General features: G+C 37.4%; 1 protein-coding gene across 2 annotated transcripts; it reads right to left on the reverse strand.

The window, feature by feature from the left end:
* Positions 1 to 1,872: 1,872 nt before the first annotated feature.
* Positions 1,873 to 20,264, reverse strand: ift43 (intraflagellar transport 43 homolog (Chlamydomonas)). 2 transcript variants are annotated; one of them, XM_028438089.1, is made up of 10 exons: positions 20,130 to 20,264; positions 19,103 to 19,201; positions 18,987 to 18,998; positions 14,824 to 14,894; positions 11,151 to 11,186; positions 8,841 to 8,887; positions 3,271 to 3,334; positions 2,619 to 2,694; positions 2,422 to 2,484; positions 1,873 to 2,193 (listed from the first exon to the last, which is right to left on the reverse strand). In XM_028438089.1, the coding sequence occupies exons 1-10, from the start codon at positions 20,172 to 20,174 to the stop codon at positions 2,083 to 2,085; spliced, it is 624 nt and encodes a 207-aa protein (XP_028293890.1). In that variant the 5' UTR covers positions 20,175 to 20,264; the 3' UTR covers positions 1,873 to 2,082. The 2 variants fall into 2 exon arrangements, with proteins under 2 accessions (XP_028293890.1, XP_028293891.1); XM_028438090.1 differs by lacking the exon at positions 18,987 to 18,998.
* Positions 20,265 to 21,276: the final 1,012 nt, after the last annotated feature.

The following is a 21,276-nucleotide window of genomic DNA, read 5'->3' on the forward strand; positions in this document are numbered from 1 at the left end:
GGAGGGGGGTGGTGGGGTAGAGAGGTCACTTTGAGAAGCTGGATGCAAGCACATGCCAAACATCGTCTCTGGATCTTTTTTTACTTTCTCTAATCCCCTCTCTGATCCACCTGCGCCAATCATTTCAGAGCGTCCACAAGCCTTGATCACTGGGCCCTAATCTGAGGCCTCGGCCTGTCCACGGTCCACCTCAGACATGCAGCACAGCACCGGCTGGCTGCCAGCACTGGAGTGGCAGGCTTAGTGTTCTCCAGAGAGACAGCTAGAGGTTGTCTCTACATGGATGGGCACTTCACGGCTCGGCAGGGGCAGAAGGAAGGGGCAACACAACAGCTGCTCAGGGCATATGGGCAGAATTCATTAAGTCTGTCTAAATAAGCCAATTGTGAGGGAGGTAAAAAAAAAAAAAAAGTATACGTTTGTATGTCTGATAGAGAAGCAGCACCAACTCAAATATTCAGAGCACAAACATCCCGTGTGATGGCTCCATCTTGATGTATTACCGTTGATGAAGTTGATTCAAGGCCTCCTAAATGGGAAAAAAGAGGAGCTATTTGTGATGGCCGGTGATTGAGCTGTTTGATGTGTAGGTGACGTGTCCTTGAGACTTTTTGCTGAGCATCTCCAAATGTCCTGAGACTGCCGTCTGCCTCAGAAAGAAACCTAATCACAATCTGTAAATGTTACAGCTGATTCCCTAATAGACCTGCCTTGACTTTGGAGGCCTGCATCTTTATTCACACACATGAACCAAAGACAACACGGAATGCTGATCCACGTGAACACACGCATGCTATAACCATGTCACAGATTATATATGATAGGTAGTGGCTATCCGTATGGTTGCCGTGTCAATATACCAACAGTCTATCCGTACGCAGCACCCCTATTTGGCCAGTTTAGGTCACGTGACTAAGACTAAACCTTACCCTAACCCAAAAAAATGTTGCGATATTGGGAGTATAATCTAATACTTCGGTAACCGTACCAATAGCACCGGGGGTTGTCCATATGGCAACCGTACAAATACACTTTTTCTATTTTGCCGATATAGAAATGGACAGTATATAGTTCTATAGCTTATTTTATATTAAAATACTCATTTTAGGAGTCGCTGCTTTCGTTACTTCTCATAACGGAATGAAAAGAACAGTTAGCAGGATCACTGAGTACATCCTAACCCCATAAAAAAAGTCACACTACAGAACTCACTCACACGTGCTGTCCCTTACAGAGGAAAAATCCAAAAGTGGCACATATTGTGCAGCTGTTTGTTATTAAATGTGTCTGTGTGGCATTTTTATTAGTAAATTTAACCCAGAATTATCTTTCTGGTAAGACTTCATTTGAAATTATCGAGATCTATATCGTACATTTTGAGAAAAAATATTGAGATATGAGTTTCGGACAATACTGCCATGCAGCTCTAATTATATATAGTCTCATTTTGCATTTATTTCAGACTTATAAAAACACACCTGATACGGAATGTCTAATTCCAGACTTACATGCATTAGTCTCTAAAAGAAGGTGTAATGTATGCTAATCCCCCAGGTGTCAATAGGAACTGTGTTCAATGCGTTTGAGATAATAAAGAAGAAGAGGTTGTTCCTATCGAAGAGCTGGAAGATAAAGTCAATGGCAACAGTCAATAACAAAAAGGTTGTAGGCTTTAATGAGGAATGTTAATTTGAACACAATTAAGTGGATTTCAGCTTAGAGCTGATTATCAACCTTGGACTTGTATGCAGGTGTTGATAATGAGGGGACATTTTTATCAGTAAATGCTGTTTTCAGAAGGCTTTTCTTAAAAAAAAAAATATTGGTTTGCCTTTTGGCTGTGAAAGGTAAAAGGAACAAACAAAAGCAAGGTTTTTAAAACTTGTACTATGTATTGTGTACAATAGATTTTACTACAAAAGATGCAGCAAATAAACTTTACAATATCTCGGTTCGGAAGTATAAACAATCATCAAGTTGATACACATAAATCCACTGTATGAAATGGACATTCAGTCATGGTTCCCCCTGGGGCCATTCACAGCCTGGGATCAAATCTCCTCCTCCTCCTCCTCTTCCTCCTCATGTTACTGACGATGCGGTCGGCTCCTCGCTCTCTCCTTGATCCCATTCCATCAGCAGCTCTGAGGACACCTCCGTAAACAGATGATCCCAGTCCCAGCACACATCGTCCTGCACAACCAAGTAAAGACGGAGAGGATGAAGGAGAGGAAAGAGGAATTAGGGGGGCAGAAGACGCCAGAAAGAGAGTAAGGGGAGCAGAGGGTGTTAATGTACACATCATAAATCTTGATTACCTGCGAGACAGAATGGCAACCTCCCCTGGTGCTCCAGAAACAGCTGGACAGGCCTTTGTTGGGAGCTCATAGGCTATATTTACTATAATAAAAACTCACTCACCTCCTTCACCTCCTGCTCTGGCGCTAAAACCTTGGTGAGGAGCTTCAAGTCGATCTGTCCATCCTGAGGAAGTAGAGTGAGACGTGAAATTCACTTTGCTTTCACAAAGAAAGGTGATGTAGGTCAGAAAAGTTGATTAAACAAAAACATAAGAATGTTTAAAAAGATAATATAAACCCTAAACACCATTGACTTACTAAGGTTTGAAAGGCAGAATAACACTTGAGGTCGTTGTCCAGATCTTTGTATGTCATTACTCGGTTCACCTGGATACTAAAGATAAGAAGACTGGATTATTAAAAAGAACATTTTTAAATTAAAACAATCTATTAGAAACTAAACTTCCCTTTCACCTCACACGCAAACCAAGACTATAAAGTGGTCCTTTGTAAGTTGAGAATTTAGAGCACAATTAAGGTCCAAGACATCAAGCTAAGACCACAGAGAGAAGGAGACGGGTTGCCAAGTGTTAAACGTTTCAAATTGAAACCCAGCTGCTTATCTGTGGGTCGGAATTAAGTGGGGGGGCTCTGAAAGTGGCCAGGGCCTAGCAGTGCATGCCAGTCCTACTTACTGCACATTACACGCTACATTGCCCCCACAATGAGTTCAATGTGGATATTATCTCGCACAGAGAGCAAGCCCCAGCCTAATAACCTCCACTGCTGTCATAGCCGTGCTACATACTCGACACGTGTCTGCGAGTCTCTCACTGCCCTGTAAATCAAAGGACCTCGTTCGTGAGAAACGGACTTGCATGAATCACAAAATGTTATTTCTCTATTTCAGCCCAGTATAGTAGGGCACGGACTATGGACAGGTGACATCCCAGTCAACAGAGACCCCTACCTTGGTGGAGCAGCCACTTGCTTGGTGAGATCTTCCTCTTCAAGATCTGGAATCACTGGAATATCTATAAACGCAAATCAGATGCAAAAAGATTTGAAAAGAACTCCATAATTTACAACTAATACAAAACAACGCAAATACTTTAAATTTGAGTTGTGTTTCTGAACGATTGTGTGTGTGTGTGTGTGTGTGTGTGTGTGTGTGTGTGTGTGTGTGTGTGTGTGTGTGTGTGTGTGTGTGTGTGTGTGTGTGTGTGAGAGACCACATTTGTGTGTCCTGCATCCCCTTCTTCGAGCTCGATGCGTCCTCATAAAAGCTGCGCTGTCACAATAGCCATGCGGCCATGAATATTCAGGAGCCAAAGGCGGCACTTCATCCTGCTGTGAGATGAGAGCTGGCCAGGGGCTCCCCAGAAAGCACCCCCCACTACCTTAGCATTTGGGCCCTGTCAGTGCCGCCCACCCCCAGGACCTTCGGTGGGCCAGTAGGCCGACCTCCGTGTCCACGATGCCACTCCGATCGGAGCGGCGTCCAGCCACGTATGAGAGTGTTTGCTTGCGGGCCCATCTGTGTGGGGTCGGAAGTCACAGTGCGGCTTGGCAGGAGCCGCCGTGCCAGGAACGCCAGCCCGCTGCTCGAACAGTGGGAACCCGCTTTAATTGGCAAAACTCAACAGGACAGAGGATGGCTCTACTTCCAAGAAGGACGGGGGAAACTTTCACTTCATTTTTCAGATGGACACAGGGAAATAAAGAACAAGGATAACAAGACAGGTGACAAATTGATGGTATGTAAAAAAGAAAAAAACACAATGAAGACAGACTCAAGTACTTGACATAAAAATGCTTGCATGTATTTAACATCCAACACATCTGGACTGGTGAGATCTTAAAATTAAAGCAGAGTTAAACCAAATTAAAAGTTGTTTCTCCCCAATCTCCGCTGGGTTCTGGCCTGGCCCCCTCAGTTCGCCTGGGTGCCGGGCTTGAAACGATCATTGATCCCACTTCCTTAGAGTTTGATTTTTTTTTATTATTATTTATTTATTTTTATTTAATTCTTTTTTGTTTTCCCTCTCTTCTCTCAATTTCATTACATCTATTTTGTTTATATATATATATATATATATATATAGCACAATACTATTTTTATAATTACTAGAATATCACACACACATGCACACACACACTTACTGTATTATAATGTATAAGATTTATATTGTCTATGGTTTATGGCAATTATTTTCTGTAATTGTGTCTGTCTTTGTGTTGTATGTGGTAAAATGAATAAATAAATACATAAACTAAAAAAGATGTTTCTGGCCTACAAATGCCACAAATTTCTCCGTCCTGCACGGTGCTCGTAGAAGGGCAGCGGACTGCACATCTTCATTAGCGCTACAGCAGAGCGATGACAGTGACAGAGATAGAGAGAAGAGGAAGTGGAGAGTGGAGAAAGAAGGAAGAAAAAGAGAGAGAGAGAGAGAGAGAGGTGGACTGTGTGGAGCAGGTGGTCAGTAATCTCTAACCACAGTACTGCACCCCGAGGGGAAAGTCAATAGAGCAGCTAAATAGAGGTGAAAAGATGGAAGTCTGCATCTGATGTGAAGGAAAAGTCTCAGCATCCGTGTCACCGTTCCTCTCCAAAGTAACCTTAGCAAATATCCAATCATGGATGGAGTGTGAGTGCAAAAGGCTGATTGTGAACATAAGGCTTCGGTATCTACAGAAATCTAAACCCGACACAATCCAACCAAAGTTTTTCACCAAAGCACCACTCACTGGCTCGCCCTCCTCCACTCACTGATAACTTATTTCTATCTCCTTTCTAATTAAACCAAATTAAAAATGCCATGCTCGTTTAGCCGCTGACAAGATTCATCTGGGTTTCTGATATCCAAATAAATGCAGGCGCTGGTATTTCATATTCATGAGGCCCCGGTGACACTTTTGTCCTCTCATTTACAAAGCACAGCGTTCAGCAGAATCTGTCCCCTCTGGACTCCCAATCAAATTTAATGGTCTTAGTGCAATGACATCAAAAAGCTCTACCGTCCAGCTCTGCAAACAGCTTCCCGGGGCTGACATGCACACACGCACACGCACACGCATACACACACACACCCTGTTCTCATTTCAGCCACTGATTCACTGGTAACACACGTAACAAGTGAGTGAATGTGAAGCTGAGTTGTCTTTATGCAAACGTCTATTATAAGTGGAAAAAGGGAACAAGATTTTTAAAATGAGTTTTAAATCCAAACCATTACTTGAGGTCAAGCAGACCACGAAGGCAGCCGGTGTTTCCTTCAAAGGGAGGAGCCGACCCCTCCCTCTCCTTGCCTTGGTGCACATCGCCAAGCTGAATTAAATAGTACTCAAAGTACTTGCATACAGTAAACATCTCATGTATAATCTTAAAAGGAAAGAGATGAAATTCTTGCATAATTGGAACTTAATTTATTTTCCACAAAGGCATTTGTATAAAATAAAAGTTGTTTTTTTTGTTTTGTTTTTAACTAAAATAACACCAATAAATTTATTTGAAAATGTAAAAAAATAATAATCAGGCTACATTTAGCTACATTTATGAACTCAAACAGTGCCAAGAAAGGGGCAAAAAATGGCACAGCTAAGAACATATGGTAATAATTCCAGTAAGTTAATTTTATGTATTTTTTTTTAAAATATATGTTAATTTTTCATTTATTCAGAACAGGCTTTTCAGGAATTTTTTTTGTCTCCCGACATGTTTTGACTGTCAAATGCCAGTCTTCCTCAGAGGTAATAGTCCTTGATGTTTGATGATTTCATGATAATAATTGTCAGAATAAATGAAACCTTAACATATGAGAACAAATGGATTACGTTCAATGTGTCTTCATAACCTGCTGATCTTGGTGGTTTAAGGTACACATTTTTAAAAAAAAATAATTTACTCAGTAGAAATGTAACAGACTACTTATTTTAAAACATACTTAAGTACAAGTAAAATAACTAATTTAGAAATATACTCAAAAAAGTACAAGTACCCATAAAAGCAACTCATTTACAGTAACATTAGTACTTGTAATCTGTAATCTGCACATCACCCACGCATACTTCTCTTGCTCAGCTGGACACGTATCAAGGTGGCTTTTGTCTGGCAGCGATCAGGCCACACCAGACCAGACCAGGCGTATCCTTATTACACGGTAGCGTCCGGCCTTCCTCGCTGAAGCATGTAAATATCAAAAGGGGATAATTTGCTGTGAATGTAGACATGCTCCCAGCAGGAACATGCCACTCAGCGACTTTGGAGAACGGGACGCCTCCGCACTTCACTTGGCATCCTATATTCTACACAGGGTGGGGGTGATGGGGTTCAGTCAAATGACTACCAGGGCCTAGAATCCACTTAAAAAGCTGATGGGACAATATTCAACACGGTCTGAGAGCAAGACATGAAACACATGAGTGTGTACTGTTTACAGTTACTGGGGCTATTTGAAGTGACCAGCGGGAAGCTGTGGGGGCAGTTCACTATGCTTGTAGCCAGTGGACATAAGGGATAAGGGTGGGGGACATAATCAAGATAGCAGGGGCTATCTCCCTAACCCCTCAGCACTGTAATTTCCAATGCCCCCTGCCTCCAGCGCAGTATTAAGAGCTCTCTCCCTCCACAGTCTTCATCTTTCCGGCGGCATTAACAGCGAGGGAACTAAACCTTCACACTCTTTATTCAACTGGACTTTTTTTTTAGCCAGTGTGCCTATAATGTGTTTCATTATGTACTGCACAAAGCATTGATTATAGCCTGCAGTTCATGTTGTCATTTTAGGGTTGATTGCCATCACAGTTCACTGTCAATTCTGTTTAAGGGTGAATTTAATTTCGCCCAAAAGCGTCAGGCTAATTTGAAATCAGCACTGATTTAATACATTTAATATAAAATGATAGATTAGGTCACTGTTTTCTAACCTTGGGGTCACCTGGAGTTTAAATATTATATAATAATCATATTAATATTTAAAATGATTATTCTTTTTCGAATCACAATCTTATTAGTTTCCTTAAAATGTGATTAGACTTAAGTTAACGTAACGCATTTTGTATTTATTTATTTATTATTAATTAGAAAAATTAGAACAAAAATATAACTGGCCCTCACCAGAGCATGATTTCTAACAAGGTTGCAATATTTTAATAACTATTTGACATTTCATTATATAATTGTTATTTTAAATGCTAAAGGTATGTTTTGATTATCAATGAATCTAATAGTGTATACACTGTAAGCCTTTGCTGTAAAATTTGATTAAAATTTGAACAGTAATGTATTGTATTCTTGTAATACAATATATTACTGTAAACACATAGCACCTTGAGAACAAAAACAATAAATTACAGCACCTCCACACTTAACTTTAATTTACAGCAGTTTACTGTAAACAGCGTTGCATCATGGGAACTTGCAGCTGGACCAAAAAGTGCCGGAAAAAATAAGGAGGGCGGCTCCATCAAAGCAAATTACAAGTATGTCAAATTACTGTATAATATTACAGTATTTTACTGGATCAACACTGACAGTATAATACTGTAATTATAAATGAAGTAAGATACTGTAGAATATTACAATATGATACTGGATCACTGCTGCCAGTATAATACTGTAATTTTTACAGTAAAAAGTTTTACAGTGTATAAAATCACTGTTAAACTACAACATAAGGTGGAAATCACAATATGGGTGGAAATGAGCTGCTTGGCGGAGGTCTGCGCTCTCCGAGTGCTTTTCTAATTATTATTATTATGTATTACTATTATAATTCTTTTTTTTTTTTGTTTGATTTAATTTATTAATACCTCCGCCAAGTGCGAAGCGGCACAAATTCGCACCAAGTGCAAAGCGGTAAGGTTATGTTTTACCCTCTGTCTGTCAGTGTGTTAGCAAGATAACTTTAATAGTTATGAATGGATATGTATCCCATTAATTTTCCTGTCCACACTGTGGAACTTGTTGATATAGTCATCGGTTCTCTCAGCGTCAAACAAGCTCAATGTTGACAAGTAGTCATGGTAACAGCCCAATATGTACCTTTTCAGCCTGTTTTATTTATTTTTTCTTCCTCGCTGCCATTTTGCGCTGTGGAAGGACAATTATCTTCTGCAGCGACGCGCTCTCAGTCCTCACATTGTTTATAGTGCACACAGTTAAGCCCTCAGGACACTCAGTCAAAGCAGCAGTGTTAACGTTCAATCTGTATTCAACAGTACCAGTTTGTGTGTGTGTGTGCGCGTGTGTGTCTTTGTCACCCTCAATTTAACCACATTGCTCTCCATTTTCTATCATTAAATGTAAATAACCACATCAACATACAAAGGTGTGTATATGTGTGTTTGCACATGTGCAGCAGAGAGTCTCTGCAAGAGAAATATATTTGGGGGTATCATTGAAAGTGATGATCTGACCACCTCTGCTTATCTGCTCCACTTTGAGAGGATAAATGTGCTGGGGGGAGGCACCAGAGGGCTTCTCTTTGCCCGTGAGGAGACACGCAGAGTGGAAGAGAAAAGCAAGGGTGCTCTTACCTCCTTCATCATCTGATCCCTGGGGAGTTTGTGGTCGCAGACGACGGCTGGAGAAACAGGAAGTGCGAGAGTATGAATTATTCACTGCTTTCAACGAAAAGGCATGATGGTGAGGTCATAGTCGTTGATGCCCAACACTTTTCTTTGATAATGGTCCTGTTTGGGTTCCGTCTCTAAGTAAGCGGCGCACTCGCTTGCTGAGTTAAGAATATAAAAACTAAACTAAACAAAAACTCCCAGCAGGAGATCAGGTCTGAATAGTTATTACAGAGACAAGGCAATAGCCAGGGTTTGGGTCAATTACATTTTTCAATTACAATTACTTTTTCAATTATCCAACAAGATTTTTGCCCTGAAAGTCAATTAGAGAAGGAGAAAAAACAAAACAAAAACAAAAAAAACAACTATAGATGTGTGTTATATAGCTGTATGTATATGTATAATATGTATAATACGTTATATATGTGTGTCTATGTGTGTAAAGCTATGCTTATGTACGTGTATTGCAGTTTGTATATATCTGCTGCATTTGGTTGTATGATGTATGTGGATCTATAATATACTATAAACACTTACAAGTAGATCTATATGTATATATTTACACTGAGATGTGGGGCGGTGGGAGATTGTGAGCAAAATCGCACTGACGGCATCGATGAAGGGTAATCTGGGGTGCTCGGCTGGTGCGCCTGGGGGCCAGTGGGGCAACTTGCAGAGTGCCCCTGGGGGCTGGGGATGTGGCTGTCGTCCTCGGACGGGCTGCTGCATTATACCTAAGCTTCACACTTGCCACCAGACTGGCTGAACGGATTACACAACACAATAAGCACAACTATAACATCACATCTCACTCTCACTTTAGAGCGGACAACTTTTCCCCACCCTTACTCCCTCTTCCCTGTTCCCTTCCCCCTCACTTAGGTGTAACACTGCCCTCTTGTTTTTTATCCTCCCTATAATAAAGTATTTCTTACCCTTCCTTAGAGAGGGCTGGTGATGGTCACAATTATGCAATAAAATAAATTCATTTATTTAATAATCAATAGCTACAAACTCTTTGTATAAAACATCAGTTACATTCACAGTATCGTCCCTTTTCAAAAAAACTTGTATTAAAATTTATATCCTATACTAACTCTTCCAACCCTTACACCTGTATGAGTGTGAAAATTCACTGACAGATAGTGGGAAAACTTAATATGAAGCATATTTTAATATTTGCTACCTACTTATGTGTCGGCCATAGACCTGTTTTGCATTTAATTTAATTGTAATTTAAAGTTTTTATTTAATTTCCATTGTAATTACAATTACAAAGTCACTTATCTTAACTCAATTCCAATTCAATTACGGTGACAGATTCGTCAAATTACAATAACAATCATGCCATAATTGTAATTAATTATCAATTACAGAGTAACAATAATATGAATGTAACTGATGATTTGTACAGAGTTAATATTTATCGTTAATTCCAACTCTTGTCCCCAGTTGGGCTTTTACACCAAATATTATAATAAATGCACTAAAATGTAAATGTAAAGATATCTAAAACTACATCATACACACAAAAAAAAACTGCATACTATCATCACAAATGCTATATGAATAAAAGTAAAATTGTAATTCAACTTTAGTAATTGAGAACGTAATTGTAATTGACTTTCAGGGTAAAAACAATGATTATAATGTATTTGTAATTGGGAAAAATGCTGGTTATGATAATCATACATGATTTGTAATTCAACATGGATAATTGAAGACGTAATTGTAATTGAAAAATATGATTGACCCCAACCCTGACAATAGCATTCAAACCTGACATAACGGATTTTTTCTGCAGGGGGGGCACACACACACATCATTGGTTACACACAAAGCCTCTGCCTCGCTATAACTGCCATTCAGGCACCAAAGTTTCCAGCTGTGACGATGAGTAACACATACACGACCCACCACGTCCTCTACCTGCCTCTCTTTCACAGACATGTCTATTCTAGTCACAGGATGATGAGAGGGAGGGTGAAGGGGAAAAATACAATAACACGAAAACAGAGGTAAAAGTGATGGCAACTCAGACACGCACTTCTTCTTCTTCTTTTTTTTTTTTTTAATCATGTTAAGTGATTGTTCTTGAAAGGCGAGGATGAGTTGCGGGCAAGGGCAATCTGAAAGAATAACGCAATTTCCATTTTACTGCAAGGGTACGAACATTTCAACAACATATACAAAAACGTAAGCTAATCTAAAATCTATTGACCCGTTGCGAGAAAAAAGATTAAATATGGACAAGCAGTTAGAGAGACTTACTCCTCAAAATCTTCAGCTGCAGGTCTTCTTGACGCTCTGTGAATGAAGAGGAAAACAAGATTTAGCTCATTTTTCCTGCCTTGAAACACATCCAAACCACCAACATTGATTTTTGAAAAACTGCCCCAAAAGACAAGATTTGACCCTTGGATTTCTTTATTTTTATGTAGGCGTCACACCTGGTGCTGGTAAACCGAACAAAGAACTGCAACATATTTCAGCAATTACAATTTTTCAACACAAAAAAGCTGAAAAAATAACCCAGAAATGTTTTTTTTTTGCTCCTCTGTTGATTAGCTAAAAAATGAGTTCCAAACATACATGTTATATACATTTTCCAGGTAGAGTCAAACACTTGTATAGGTTCTCCTAAGTGAGTACTGCCCCCTACTGTTTTAACGGTGTTTCGTTGCTGAACAGTTGTGCATAAAATCCTGACAATTCAAAAACTAAATCAGAGGCTCAACTTGATTAATAACTATTGAGAAAAAAAATGGCAAACGTCACAAATATTACAAGGCTTCCTTCTTATAATAGGCTTGTTTTTTCTGCACATTTGGTCAAATACATTTTATTTGGGGAACTTTGAAAGATAAAGCTTCTGTGCTTATATTTACTTTTAACATTGTTTGAAAAAAAAAACTACAACTAGGCCATAAAGATGTTCAAAGCCATTTACACCAATTTTCCAAATTTCTCCCTGTATGATACTGTTATATTTAATACCTACGTTTTTGTTTTTTTTGCTTCAGGCAAAAGACTTAAAACTCAACTAGATTGACTTTAAATGTATGGTTTTCAACTTTTCTTGACAACAAGAACATAAAAAAAAAATAACAGTTTTAATACACAATTCTTCCTAAAAATGAAGACATGATGATATGGACAGAAACAAAAGCTTTAAATTTTGCTTACAGTGAGAAACGTCCAACATCTTTTACAAAAACAACAAGTAATGGTGATGAATATTCAGAAGGAAATGAAAGGAAGTGATGAAATAAGAAGTAACATCATAGTTATCATCAAAATGCCATGTTTGAGCAATACAGTTATATAAATAGTATGTAAACATTTGGCGTGTTTTGAGTTTCTATGATCAAAAATCAGTTATTATAGTTACATTAAGCGCAGTTATTTCTAAGCAGAGGTTTTTATGGTTTCACTGGTGTCTGATTTTAAAACCAACAGCCATTGGAGGTGCAGGAGTCCAGTGAGGCACAGCAGAGAGGAGCAGAGGTACCTGCCTGCCCTTGGACTGTGTCCTGTCTGGGGGGCGGGCGTAAGGGTGGGGGGGTAACGACACTTAAGACACATTACAGACCCCTTGATTAAGACTCATGTAAGACGAAGCGATAGACATGGTAAAACTGTCTGGAAAAAGTTGTTAGGGATAAAATATATTGTGACAACCTGGTTTCAAAGGTTCATCAATAAACTGACAGATCATTTAGTGTCAATTAGAAGTGATAGATCGACAAATCCCGGGATTTCTGCGATGGGATTAGTGGGAGGAGGGCAGTGGTGATTGAGCATGAGGGGTGACATTGAAGGGAAAAGTCCTTGCTGGTTCCAGGGGGGACCATTACTTACTTTGTTTCAGAGAGGATCAATGCAAGTGCTAACCCCTTTTACACCTCCTGTATTTCAATCACTTTAGGACACAGAATCAAGCCGTGTTGGACAAAAGCAGGCGAGTGGCACGCTGACCTTCTGAGAGAAAAAAACATGCGCTTTTTCATGCTGCTTGCGCAAACGACGCAGTAAAGTACACAACTAAATTGCTTGAAACACCTCATGTGTTCACTCCATATGTGTTCACGTCCTCTGAGACGAGAGACACGTGGAACAGTGGTGGCCAGGGTTGGGGTCAATTACATTTTTCAATTACAACTACGTCTTCAATTTTTGTTTTTTGTTTCTTAATTTGCAATTTATAACATACACACAACTTATAAATGTAAGAAAGTTCAAATAAAAAATAAATTCAATTAATTAAAAATTAAAAAAATTAAAAAATTCAACTAAATTAAAATATACAGAAAACAAAAACAATAATTTAACAAAGGATGAATATTTTCAGGGGCATTTCCTGGGTACATTTTACTTCTCAGTCATTCTCAAGTGATCCAGTTGATTGTTGTTAGCATCGCTTCTTTGTAAACAGTCTTTTCATGTGTGTGTCCTTTAGGCTTTACTTTGTAAGTCAACTTTTGCATCATATACACGTCCTTAATGATCTCAAACCAGTGCTCTTTTTTGGGGGATTCGACACTGTACCAGTTTCTGGCTATGGCTTTTTTTTTGCTTGCTATCAGTAAGATTTTAATCATTACGTCTTCAATTTTTATTATTAATTTACAACTCAATTATCATTACGTTAACCAGCATTTTTTCCAACTACACTTAACATTACTATTTCCCCTGAAAACCAATTACAATTATATTCTCAATAACTAAAGTTAAATTCAATTCATCACAATTGCCGAGCCTGAAATAAATAACCTTATAAAACTTAACCTTCCTCTTATGTTAGCTTTTTGTAATTTATTAAATCAGCTGTAAAATATACAAAAAAAATATTATCATTCAATGTGTTTCTCATCTCTTGGTTACCTTGTTAGACTTCCATGAAAATATTGGTATTCATATTTTTGGTGTCAGAAAACCCCTAGAATCATTTTTTTTTAATGCTAAAAAAATCCTTAACAGAACTGGCAAGTGGTTGGAAAACTTGATATAAAACATATTTTATTGATTGTTATGCCATAGAACTGTAACACGGTTTCCCAGTTTTGTATTTGATTAAATTGTAGTTTTTATAGATGTATTGTAAATGTATATTATTGCTAAATAACCAATTCTCTGATGTTAAAAGCCACATGTTGAAGGAATTGTTAATTAAAACTATGGGCCCGACTGCATGGATGTTGTTTTTGTTTTGTAAATTGCTTTAGTTGTTGTTTGAGTTGCTTTTGTTGTGTGATGTGTTATATGGAATTACACTAACTACTGCACTAATAACACAAGTGTATTGGGTGTTGACTCCAGGAAGAGTAGCAATGGCTCTAGCCAATGCTAATGGAGATCCAAATAAAAAGATGCAAAGATAGAATTTCCAATTACAATTCAATTATGATTACAACAGCAACAGATGTTTTCAATTATAATTATGCCATAATTGTAATTAATTATCAATGACACGATTACAATTATAATTGACCCCAACCCTGGTGGTGGCTGAGAGAACAAACGGCTTAGCCCAAGCTCTGTCGGTTAGATACACAGTTATTATTTAGGTTTACTTGGTGTACATACGCCTTCCATCTGCTCCTGATATTTCCTGAATTCGGCGTGTTGTGCTCCCTGTGTAAAAAGCAGCCTGCATGGGTAAGGGGTGATTAAGTAGCTTGAACTCCAGTGATGAAGTGGCTAGCTGACTAACAGTGCCCTCCTGTGGCTGATGCATTAACCATGTCATCTACCGCCTCGCTCGCAGATGAAGACGAATGGAGAGTTGCCCGCTCAGACAGGCTCCCCAATAACCTTGTTGATTCACAGCCCCGAGTGCAAAATACGCGCTGATAAATAAGCTCGTTCAACAGCATGAGAGTGCATTAAAAACACATAACGCAGGACCGGTGGCTGCCGTTAAGGAGGGAGGAGAGATACGCACTTGCCAGAACCAGACCTGGAACTGTCTTCTGCCCATCCACCTTGGCGCCGTGCGGGTTTGGGAGGAAGACCCTGGGAGAAGGAGGAGCATTAGCTGCTAGAAAACAATGCTAAAAAAAATCATATAAATGTCCACACAACATAAGCACAACTAAAAGCTTTCTTACTGTTCCCAAAATATGAAGCACAAAATGATTTGATCATGTGATTAAGCCAGTGGTTCTCAACCTTTTTCATGTCGTGACCCTTTATATCACAAATTTATGGTGACCCCAGAGACTTTTTTCTCGAGAATTAGTTTTTGATCATATTTGATATATTGCATTATATTTGAACTAAATTTATATTTGAGGAAGCGAAAGTATAGAATACACTTGTTTCAATTTGCCTGTGTGGTGTTTTTATTTGAAAAAGAATAATAATTAAAATAATAATTAAAAAACATATAATTCTAATCATTAATTTATTTTATATTTTATTGTTACTAGACATTTCAGGCGACCCCATTTTATTTTCAGGCAACCCCACTAGAGCTCAAGACCCAAAGGTTGAAAAACACTGGATTAAGCTGTAAATCTCATCTTAAAATGCACTAGTTAATTATAATATATATAATATATATTAGGAAAAATGGCAAAAAATATATAATAATACGCAGGCTATTTCAAAATAGGTAAAAGGTAAAAAAAATCCTATTTAACGTGATTTTAAGGAAAAAGTGATAGTAGAATGCTCTGTATTCTACAATATAGAATCAAAAATGCAGATTTGCTGAAGAAAGAAAAGGAAAACCAAATGTCCCAACAATCTTCTAATTTTGGATATATATATTTTTAAATGCGTGTCAAAAAAAAGTGAAATATTTAGTGAAAACTTCAACATATTTTACTGATAATATAGTTTTCTATAAAAGTACCTACATTCTTGGGGTTCGAGTCTTTCAATTAGATCCATCTGCAGCCTTTGGATCATATGTATGAAACAGAGTGTGGGAACAAGGCCTTAGTTTGACCCTAAAACAAATTTAGAGAAAGCAAATGACTCTCGTGCTTAGATTTTTTTTTTTTTTAAAATCTGAAAATAGCAAACCAGGCACGCATGTTGATCCTGCGAGTGAGAGACCCTGAGAGCGGCAGCTGAATGAATGAATTCCTTAGAGCACACGAGGGTGGGCAGTCGGCAAATAATTTAGAGAGGGGGGGGGGGTGTAAGAGGCACAACATTTCTCATTACTAAATTGGGTCTGCAAAGGACAAAGTGTTCATGAGGAATTTCTCTCATTTATGATGAAAGAGGAAATGATCTTTCATGGCTGGTTCCTTTACTGAAGCCATTTATAAACCTGAATGCCACCATTAAGCGGGGCAGAGGGAGGGGCGGCTCACTCGGCGCCGCTCTGGATTACCATTAATCGAGAAAGCTGCAGCTGAACGAGCTCGCTCAACTTTGGGTAATTAGTAACTGTCTCTTTATGAAGAGCAAAAACCATTACAGTAAGGACCAGTCAGGCTTTGTTCAGAACTATCACTAAATTCCTCAGAAAGGGTGTGAAGTCCTCCCAATGTTTAGCAATTTTAATGAATAGTTCAACTAAGAAAATGGAATATATATAACATTTATATTATGTAATAAATGTTATAAGAAATAGCCAATCAATGTTTACTTTTCCTGAACAATTGTGAACCTTACAGTGGCATTAAAATACAACTAGTGAGACAGTTAAGGGCATTGAGATTATGGCTTAATGCAGGGGTGTCAGACTGTCTTTTAGTACAAGGGCCACATTTGGACCAGTTTGATCTCAAGTGGGCGGAACCAGAGAAATCCAAGCATTTGTTAAGAAAAAAATGTGGAATTTTTACCAATTTTGTGCCATAACTCAAACACTTTGATGTGTAAATGATTATAAGTAATAGGGATGTCCCACTACAACTTTTTCATTTCCGATATGATGCCGATATTGCAGCCTTGAGTGTTGGTTGATACCGATATCATCATGAATCATACATACTTTAACTTTTTTTTTTCGTTTTTTAATAACAAAAATTATTATGACTTATTTTGTAGTTTGATCAAGTGATGTTACTAACAAATACTAACAATAGTCAGCAACAGTAGGTATGAGAAAAACTGACCCATTTATTATTAACCAATTGGCTACATAACTTTTAACCTTCAACGTAATATCTACAGTATTCTACAATTGAATAAAATAAATAAAAAATGAATTGAAATTTTTTTTTTTTTTTAAATTCGTGAATTTTAATCAGATATCCGATATTTGTTTTCAGACTGATATTGGAACGATATCGGATCGAGACACCTCTAATAAGTAACAATGAGCTATAGTTTATTTTTTCCCTGCAATTTTCAATTCAAGCTAAATCATCCCTGGAATTCTTCTGGTGGGACATATTGGGGAAACAGGCCGTAGGTTTGACACCCAAATATTTAATTTGAATTGGTTTGTTTCAGATAGTTTTTTTCCTAAATGTTTGATTTTAGGGCTGTCAAACTTGTTTTAAAAACAGACTGGATTGGAAAAATGAATACACTTTTTAGTTTAAAAATCATAGTTTTAAATAATAACCAATGTGCAAGCATTTAATAAAGAACATACAGAATAAAAACTAAGATATTTTGCTGAATTTTAAGGAATTGTTAGCGTTAAAATGTGCATAAATAATTCCGAGGGCCGGATTGAAGCCTCTAAAGGGTCGAATTTAGCCCCTGGGCCTTTAGTTTGACACGTGTGCCTTAATGGTTTCTAATTTGGGATATTCAGATATCTCCAGGGTAAAGAACAGTGGCGTCACTCTGGGCCCATAAAAGCAACAATGTCTTTGTTTTAAAGGATGTCAGGAATGTAGCCAATCAGTGGGTATTTTTGGGAAAGTAGAGAGTCGATGAACGAAAATTCCCCCCCAAAAAAAGTATTGCATGTGCACTGCAGGTCAGCGAGGCCACGAGAATGCTGCTTTGTAGCATTTGGGAAGTTGGACAAATTTGGATAGATTAGTCTACTTTGTTGCAAGGCCAGAATAATTTGTCTTTAGGAATGTGAGCTGTTATCCAGTTTGCCAAACCAGTAAACATGATGAATTCCAAAGTGCCACCCAATGTTAGGTTATTGTAACATGACATCAGTGATAAAATGTCTTCTATATTTAGTCAAATTTTGACATTCCAATGTCCAACAAGTGTCATAGAAAAAAATGCAAATGCCACCGTGACTTTAAGGGTTTCATATTACCATAATAGGAAGCCTTGCACATTGATTCAACAGAAACTGATCACATGAACAGAAACAGGAGTGGGGAGTATTTTGGACACATTTTAGATTGTATATTTATTTCGAACATGTGAACAGAATATCATAAGAAACAAAAAAAAACTAAAAGATTATCGTCACAAATTCGCAATTCAGTTTACATTTCCAAAAAGGAGTGGGAAGTAGAGGTGTGAAAATCGATTTCGCGATATATCGCAATTTTTTTTGGGTGCCGATTTGAAATCGATTTTTTTTAAAAATGTAAAATTGATATTTAATCAATACTTACTTTAAGACTTCGACACAGTAGTTTCAGTGAAAATAAACTTGTTGCACTTTATTTTATGATGGCAGTGTGTAACACTGCATTTTCTTTTTTTCATTGAAAATGTGCAAAAACACTAATAATAAAAAATAAATAGGTTGTTTTGAGGCAAATAGTTTTGACTCAATTTGTCCGAATGATCAATATCTATTGATTTTTCATCTCTACGTTTAATTTTGATATTAACTGGGTAGAATATCGCAATATATCGTGATATCGTAATATTATCGTACTGTGACCCAAGTATCGTGATACGTATCGTATTGCAACATCTTTGCCAATACTCACGCCTAGTGGGAAGAGGTACTAAAATGTTAAATGTAAACTAAATGCAAACATGTAAAATCCAACCCATATGAGAAAAAATAAAGAGCCACTACAGTACAGAACATAATCATTACCTATAATATTATTTCTACAAAGATTGATTTCAACACATAATTCCAAACCTTTTTAAAATATTGTGTGTTATTTATATGATGTGTACTGAGTGAGTCTTAGGACTATCTACTGTATAGATTTAGAAGCAAATGGCATGCAAAGGTTTGCTTTTTTTCATGGTACCTACCTCACCATCATCCTATAATTCATGCATAGGAGAAAATGCAAATCTAGTAAGTAAGTCATTAAAAAAAGTCTAAATTGTAGATGTGATCTTGAATGAACCATGAATGGATCACTAACCTCTCCTAAAGCAGATGTGGACGACTTTCTGGAGAGACGAGAATCTTCAAATGACGACTGGTCAGATGTTAGCCGAGCTCTTCGTCCAGACTTAGCAACCTTTCAACGACACAGACATTGAAAATATACACATTGAATTTTTCAAGATGGATGAACTGATCAATGGTTTGCGGGTCAACTAGTCTGGAACACTCGGATGGTCTATCCTTCTATCCTATCCTGTTTGCCCTTCTGTTCACTAACCCAAGTCAAAGCGAATGGCTGCCACCTCTGAACCTGGTTCCGCTGGCGATTTCTTCCTATAAAAAAGAGAGTTTTTTTTTCTTCCCACTGTCGCTAATTCATGTGGATCTTGTTGGGTTCTTTCTTTCTTATTATGGACTTTTTTTTTTTTTTGGTAAGCGCTTTGAGATGACTTTGTTGTAATTTGCGCTATATAAATAAAGTTGAATTGAATAGATGTAAAATTGCACCTGCCTACATGTTTGGTATGCAAATTACCTTTAAAAGTTTTTAGAGGTTTCTGTGACTTTCTAACACTTCCTGTGTAAACTTTAACTTAAATATATCGAGGATTTATCATTCTTTGATATTTGTTACTGTTTTTGCATTTCAGCAAAAGTGAACTACTGCTTTTATAGTTACTTGTTGCTAAATCGTAAATTGCTAGGCAACCAGTCAATGCTAAATCTGGACTGTTTATATTGTATTATTATATTGTGCATATTGTAGTTTAGCACTGTGTAGCTATGAACTTATTTACTGTTAAACAAACCATGGAACAGGCATTGATTAAAAGTGTTAAATGATAATGTGTCAGTGCAGCCTAAAAGCTAAATAACTTTTACTGCACACTGGAGTTTACAGTAGCTTTACGGCTAACTAGCTAGCTAGCTAGCACTAACTAGCATGGAATTACCGTCACAGCATATGTAACTCCACAGAGTTTAAGCTTATGAAATGCTAACAATGCTACCGAGTATGCGCTGCCATTGTGCATCATGTAAGGTTTTAACAAAGTACTCACATGTTTTACCGCTCCACCATCAGCCTTCTGCAAATTAGCATCCATCTCTCTCTCTCTCTCTAAGCTAGCGCTGCACTGAAGCTAGGCTGCGTCCAGGCGTCACGTAGCAACGGTTGCCATAGTTACACAAACCATCTGCGAAAACAAACCAATAAAATAAAATACAAAGAACAGAATCAGAAATACTTCAATAATCTTACAATGGTTCCACAATGAAGAAATTATAGCAAGGAAGAAGTTATAGTAGTTATACAAGTTATAGAGAAATAAGAAACACTGTACAAGATCCATTTAACAATTAAAAAATTTACATTTATTTAACACCATAAATTAATTATGTATAAATATGCATGAAAATACAAGAAAAAATATTTAGTAGCAACTATAGTGGAATTGAGTTTAATCAATACTTTAAAATAGTTTTTCATGTTTCGGAACCATAATCAGAAATACCTTTCTGCTTCTAAATCCAGGGGGAAATCACTTTGTTACAGATGTTACAAATGAAAGAATAAACAATAAACAAAGAAAAAAAGAACAAAAACGTACAGAATTAAGTAAAAGACTGCTAATCAAATAGGGATTGAATAAATAACGATTAAATAAAAGTGCACACATTGCAGTAGAATTTTTTTTTAATTATTTATCAAACACACACACACGAATCGTTTTTGATAACTCTATAGTTATTATAATTACTATTGTGACGTAACATAACATTTATACTGATCTGTAACACCGCCTTTGTTCCGCTTGGTGTCGCTGTTGTGCATTATTTAATTTACAGTGTTGCGGTGATCATGGCTTTGGTGTAGAAGCTTCAAGAATTCTTGTTAACGTTGTTTAATCGTCTATGAAATTCTTGTTTTACCTCTAAATCTTTTTTTTTTAATGCAGTTAAATAAAATAGTATATAATTAAAATCACGACTCAGTAGTAAAAACTCCGCCCACACGGTCAGACTCGTCTCAATTTTAAAATGAGCCACAAAACAAACACGAGCCGCTAACTTGCAATTACATTCACATCAATAACAAACAAGTTGGTCTCCTCCACAAAAGAGTGGAAATAACACTCCCTTGACAAATCAATGCTATCTGAGGGGGTGTTTCTGTTTCTGTGTGCGCTTACGAAATCCTATATTGCC

Source organism: Gouania willdenowi, chromosome 22 (assembly GCF_900634775.1).
Source record: "Gouania willdenowi chromosome 22, fGouWil2.1, whole genome shotgun sequence".
Taxonomy (NCBI): Eukaryota; Metazoa; Chordata; class Actinopteri; order Blenniiformes; family Gobiesocidae; genus Gouania; species Gouania willdenowi.